Source organism: Apteryx mantelli, chromosome 7, assembly GCF_036417845.1.
Source record: "Apteryx mantelli isolate bAptMan1 chromosome 7, bAptMan1.hap1, whole genome shotgun sequence".
Taxonomy (NCBI): Eukaryota; Metazoa; Chordata; class Aves; order Apterygiformes; family Apterygidae; genus Apteryx; species Apteryx mantelli.
In genome coordinates, this window is record NC_089984.1 from 40,379,132 (window position 1) to 40,385,046 (window position 5,915).

The following is a 5,915-nucleotide window of genomic DNA, read 5'->3' on the forward strand; positions in this document are numbered from 1 at the left end:
GTGTGTAAATAAAAACAAAAATCAATAGATCCCAGAAAAGTGAATTGATTATATATAGCTAAATAGATCAGCTGTAACTCAGTTTATTTAGAGTATTTCTCCCCATTGTTCAAGCTGAAACTGGGATACTGTATCCACCTGGCTTTTACTAATGCTCTTTCAATAAATAAGCCACAAAGGGCATACAAAATTCTTAGGAAAAACATACATTCTTAAGATCTTTCAGAAAACTAACAACTGTGTACAACAGTGGATAGAATTACAGTAACAAATGCAAGTCAACAACACTGAGGTTCTTTACAGTTATAATTCCATAAATACTAAACTCTGTAAAGTATAACTGCCCTTGAAAAAATACTTGCATTGGAGTCCTATATCTACATACATCTATCTCTCTCCATTCGAGAGCCCCTCACTAGTATCATAGTGTGTTTGTGCAATTTTGTTTGGCTTTGAGTTCTGAACTAAGTCCATTAACAGAACCATTTTGTTATCTATATGTGTCTGAAGAGTCTGGATTTGGCGATCAATATAGTCCATTAGTTTTTTCTCCATCAGATCCATATTTTTTGAGATGATCTTTTCCAAATAGGAACAAATAGGCTGTTGTTCCACTCTGTGAAAAGAGCAAATATAAGAATAAGCATAACTTGTTTCTTAATGACTTGAGGTTTAAGAACGAACGACTAGTCTTAACGACTAGGGGCTTTCTTAGGGGCTTTCTTAGGTTTTTAGCATAAGTAAAATACCCTGACTTCCTGTCGCTTTTTATATCCTAGAAAATTTTTAGATAAACAGTAGGATATATAGTCATCTTCATTCAACCCTATTTTTAGAAAGGCTTAATTATGTGTTAAAAGGCTTAGTTATGTGTAATAAAATATACATAACAGGATATGCAGAGCTCAGACTCCGTCAGCATAACAGGCATTATTCTTTCCACGTATTCTTTTCCACGTGTTTCAAGAGTTATAACACTATGAAATTCTTTATTTTTTGCATCTGCATTTTTTAAATATACTATACTTTCCCAGCTGCTGGAGCTATTCAGGCTTAGAACCCTGCTACCTAGGCAACACTTCTAAATCTCACCTTTTCCACTACAGTTCTTGAGGTATCAAGCTGGATGCACTACTACTACAATTCCTGCAAGGGCAAGCAAATGAGGAGGAAGAGGAAAGATTGATGGGATGAGATACACTAAGTACAGCAGAGAGATGATGGTACATAATGTGAAAAAAGGAGGAGATGACAGTTTAGGAGGTAGAAGTAGCCAGAGTAAGAATGTAATAGCAGAAAAGACAGACATACTAAATACATATAGTAATGCAGAAAGACCACACTTTTTTTTTTTTTTTTTTTTGAAACCACAGATGGTGAAATAGAGGAAAAAGAAAAGACAGTTATACAACAACATAAGATAATTTTTGATCTTCAAGCAGCTCATCTGAAAAGAAATCAACTGAAATGTTTGTTGCTACACAGCCTCCAAAATCACGTATTTTAAGGCCCATTATTGTTGTTTTGTTTTACTATTTTGCCAATAAATATGAACCACTAGGAGCTGAATAAATGTATCAAGCGTGACTCACCCAACACTCTGAATGCCTTCTTCTTTAGTCACAATGTTTTTCTCAAAATGTTTATTTCCATCTTTTAGCCGAAGGTGATTTACCTGACGACATAAGTTTTGAAGAAAAGGAAGAAGCTCTCTCAGATTAGCTATATTTGGATTTTCACTTGTTTGCTCTTGCATAAGCAAAGATCCCATGACTTTAAAATCATTTCTGTGGTCCAGTATATTTTGCTGAGTAGCAAGTCCTCCAGAATCAGAAGTGTTCTCTCTTTCAGGTATCTGTGTGTTTAGATCAAGATTTATTTTTAAGTCTTCATATACTGCTTCACTTGATAAACAGTTTATAACAGGCAAAGGTTCAGTGGATGACAGATCTAGTGATGTCTGAATAGCTGCACCATGTAATCCATCTACTGGATGCTCATCTTCAAAGTCAGAATTTTTCTCAAAGATCCAATTAAGTTTGTCTCCAAGAGGTAAACTGTTCTGATGGAAATAAAAAAAAATACACGTGATACTTCCATAGAAAATATACTGGAGATTTTGTAATAATATCAATATATCCTTTATAACTCTTTGTAGTTACAGCATTCTACTAAGTGATATAAAGATTTTAATGGTAGTTGTGAATTATATTCTTAGGGAAAAGCACAGAAAGATTTTGCTTGTACATATGTTATTGCATTAGTTTTAATCTTGTCAGTCTCTAAACACCAAAACAGTTTTACTGACTTCAATTTTGAATCAGATTTTTATTATGCTACAGCCCCAAGACTGATTTTTTTTTTTTTTTTTTTACATCAGCTGGATACAGGATTCTGTTGAAATAGCCTGCTTTGGAGAACTGGGATCTAAATCAAATAAATGCTCTGCAAGAGTTTGTTTCCTTTAGCTGAAGATGATGGGCCTTTAATAAAGACAGAAGAGACAGACAGACAAACCAGCCCATCCACCTACACCCCAAACATAACAGGAAACGCACCCACGATCCTGCACTGACAACTGAAACAAACAGAAGGGAAAGCCAGGGAGGCAGGAGGATAGAGTGACAGTGAAGTTTAAGATTATGATGATGATACAAAGTTCTTAACTCAAGACTTGATCTATGCGTAGTGATTCCCTTGGGTACATAATCAGCATTCATGGTCACATTTTTAAGCTTGGCAATAGCAAAACCAGAATTTAAATGGCAGAAAGCTTGGGTTAAAAAAAAAATAGTTTTTTCATTAAATCAGCTTAGAACATGTTTAACTGTTACAGAAGATAAGGTCTCATATTAGCACTATTCATGTTTATGGAAAAGCACCATGACTTACTTTCTGCTGAAATCGGACCATGTCCATGAGTTGCTGAGCACCTGGAGACAACTTTGACCCCATGGATTCCATTATAGTTTGCACTCTGTTTAGATCTATGCTTGATCCTAGTGAAGGAAAATCAGTTGCTAGTTTTGCAGACACTGTTTTCACTTGTACAATTATTTTACTGATGACTACTCTTTGTTTCTCACCAATGGAGAGCAGCTATTGCAAGAAGGGAAAAAAATATTTTGGTTAGGAAAAAAAAAATCATATTTTCTTTGTATGAGACAATGCACTACTCTTTGGATCTGGGGGGAAAAAAAAAGTCTTTTCTGGGGAAATTAAGCTCATTTTACCTTGCCATTATTCTTAGAAATCTGACTGGAACAAAAAGTGCATGCCACCAAGGATAGACTAAGCCTTGATGTTCCAGACACTTAAGAACAGCAGTAGCCATATAGATTTTCATTAGGTTATTTAACTGCACAGTTATTAGTGAATGCATCAGTTTGCAGTTCTGATTACATACCAACTGTTGATAATTTACAATTTATCTAGTTTATGAAGTTTTTTTCTTTAAGAGGATATCGTTTCCACATACACATATTAGAACTTTTTAAGAAAAGACATCTGTGATATGAATTTAAAAGAGTCATGCTATCAAGACTACGGAACGTTTCAGTGATTTTAAGTAATTATGTGAAACCATTACTGTATAAAAATAACAATAATTTGACTAACAGCAATACAAGAGAACTCTAATCAAAGAAGTGATTAAAAAAAGACAATGAGAAGTTGAACAATTCCACTGAAGTCCCTACCTTAACTCTACAGGAGGCTGTAGGGCATTCCAGCTTGAGATACTTTTTGTATAAAGTAACCTTTTCAGTTTTGCTAGAAAAATAAAATAAATGAGCTGTGACATCACTATATAAACCACTTTTTGCTTTATCATTTGTTGTAGAATTATGAAATATCACTAGTTATTCAGATAAGAAACAAACTGAAACAGCAGTTTTAACGCTTACATTCAACACGTACTGAATTTCATGGGATATGTATGTAAAAAGGATTTTTATGTGCACTTACATTATCTACTACAGCAGCTTTCAAAATTTGGTCTGTTACTCATGCATCTACCCTGAAGCTCCAAGTTGGTTGCTCTTATTTGTCTAATAACCCAAATACATGTCGTTTGATGACTTCATAACATGTTCTCTCTTAGTTTTTAACTCCCGGGGCAAAGTGTGGAAGGCAATACCGAGGGGGGAAAAGCAAATCCCTTCACTTCCCCTCCTGTTCCCCAAACGCGAGAAGGCGGCTACACAGACGCGCGGGCCCTAAAAGCGGAGCCCTCCCCCGCCCGCGGCGCGAGCGCTCCCCGCCCGCACGGAGCCCGCAGCGCAGGCCGCTACTCACCCGGGGGGCCGCAGGGCGCCGGCGCTCTCGCCGCGGCCGGTGCCGCAGTACTCCTCGCCCACGTACACCTCCATGTGCCGCGCCTCGCTCACGACCGCCACGGACACCATCTCCTCGCAGCCCGGCGGCTCGCACTCCAGGCGCAGCACGCAGGGCGCCTCGTCCCCGCCGCCGGCAGGCCGCTCCACCACCGCCGCCTCGCTGTCGCTGCTGCACGGGGAGCGACACAGCCGCGTTGCCCCGACAGGCCGGCTCCGGCCCCGGCCCGCCGGGCCCTCCCTCGCCAGCCGGCCTGGCCGCGCCCCACGACCGCAAAACACGGCCTGAAGGGGAGGCGAGTCCAAGCCCGGCCCGGCCCGGCCCGGCCCGGCCCTCCCCCGGCCCCGCCGCGGCCCCGGCCCCCGCCCTCGCCTCGCCTCACCTCGCCTCGCCGCCGCGCCGCAGGCAGAGCGCGCGGGCCAGGCCGCCCGGCGGCGCGCAGGGCCACGAGCACCCCGCCACCACGCGGGCCGGCCCCCGGGAGCCGCCGGGAGGGGCGGCCGCCGCCGCCGCCGGGCAGCCGCTCGCCATGGCCGCGGCCGCGCTGGCCGCCAGCCGCAGCGGGGCCGGGCAGCGGGCGGAACGGAGCAGCAGCCGGCTCGCGCGCCCCGCCGGACGCTGCTCCGCGACGGCGCCGCCTCACGCCCCGCCCCTCCCCGCGGGAGCTGTGCGCAGGCGCGGCGGGGACGGTGCCCGGCGGGGCGGGGCGGTTTCCGTGAGGGGTGTCGGTGGCGGGAAGTTTTATGCGATTTAGCAGCAGTTGGGGAAAAAAAAAAGAATATTTGCTAGGATCCCTTGTAAAATTGAAAATCACTGTTTTAATTAAAAAAATGTAGCAGGGAAACTGTGTTGTGTGGTTCTCCTGTTTGAGTTTATAAATGTGCTTGATGTTTCCAAAATGCTGTCAATTCATCCAGTTTTAAAAACGTTTATTTTCTACTTTTGATAACAATGTGGTGCCTGATGCTTCAGAAGATTATTTAGCTCTTTGAAGAGTGATAAATTAGACTTCTGGTGACAGGAATTATCTTTAATGTACAATGGCCTGGGTAAAATCCCTGAGTTATGTATGTTTATGGGATTTCCATGTTCATATGTGCTGCATTTTTTCCATATTTTTAAAGTCTAGATAAAATGGAAAACAGCAAGCTGGAATTACAAAGAGTATTTTTTACAGTAGATGTTTTTAATTGAGCTGAAACTGGTCAGTATTAATTATCTTATGTTATTTGCTGGTAGCAATATTTTGTTTCCAATGCCATAAAATCTTGCTGCATTATCAGTCTCAGTCTTTTAGAATAAACCAGTTTGGCCCTGCTATGATTTGCCTGACTTTCTCCAACCAGGATTTAAGAATGTGCTTTTTTTTTTTTTTTTTTGCATTAAGCTGTCTAACCAGTTTTGTTTTTTTTTTGCAAGCTCAAAGGGTGAAATTTTACTTCCCCTTTCCTAAGCAGAGGTGAAGTATCACAGTGTTTTTTCTATTGTTTACTTTCCAAGCAGGCGGTTCTTGCTCTTCTAGTTCTTCTGTGTAGAGAAACTAAGAGCCAGACATACAGTGTTTGCTTGGATACTGTAGT

At 41.7% G+C, this 5,915-nt stretch overlaps 1 protein-coding gene across 1 annotated transcript; it reads right to left on the reverse strand.

The window, feature by feature from the left end:
- Window positions 1-67: 67 nt before the first annotated feature.
- On the reverse strand, window positions 68-4,866 carry C7H10orf88 (chromosome 7 C10orf88 homolog). Its single transcript, XM_067299624.1, has 6 exons — window positions 4,718-4,866; window positions 4,297-4,506; window positions 3,699-3,771; window positions 2,893-3,099; window positions 1,593-2,062; window positions 68-616 (listed from the first exon to the last, which is right to left on the reverse strand). Exons 1-6 carry the CDS (start codon window positions 4,864-4,866, stop codon window positions 388-390), a joined length of 1,338 nt encoding a protein of 445 aa, XP_067155725.1. The 3' UTR covers window positions 68-387.
- Between the last annotated feature and the right edge of the window lie 1,049 nt (window positions 4,867-5,915).

Excerpts from the sequence above, each read along its gene's own strand:
- C7H10orf88 (XM_067299624.1), bottom strand. The coding sequence starts at position 4,866 with ATGGCGAGCGGCTGCCCGGCGGCGGCGGCGGCCGCCCCTCCCGGCGGC. Across the intron at positions 3,100-3,698 it reads CAGCCTCCTGTAGAGTTAAG|CTGCTCTCCATTGGTGAGAA; the intron begins GTAGGGACTTCA and ends TTCTTGCAATAG. Across the intron at positions 617-1,592 it reads GAAGGCATTCAGAGTGTTGG|AGTGGAACAACAGCCTATTT; the intron begins GTGAGTCACGCT and ends CTCTTTTCACAG.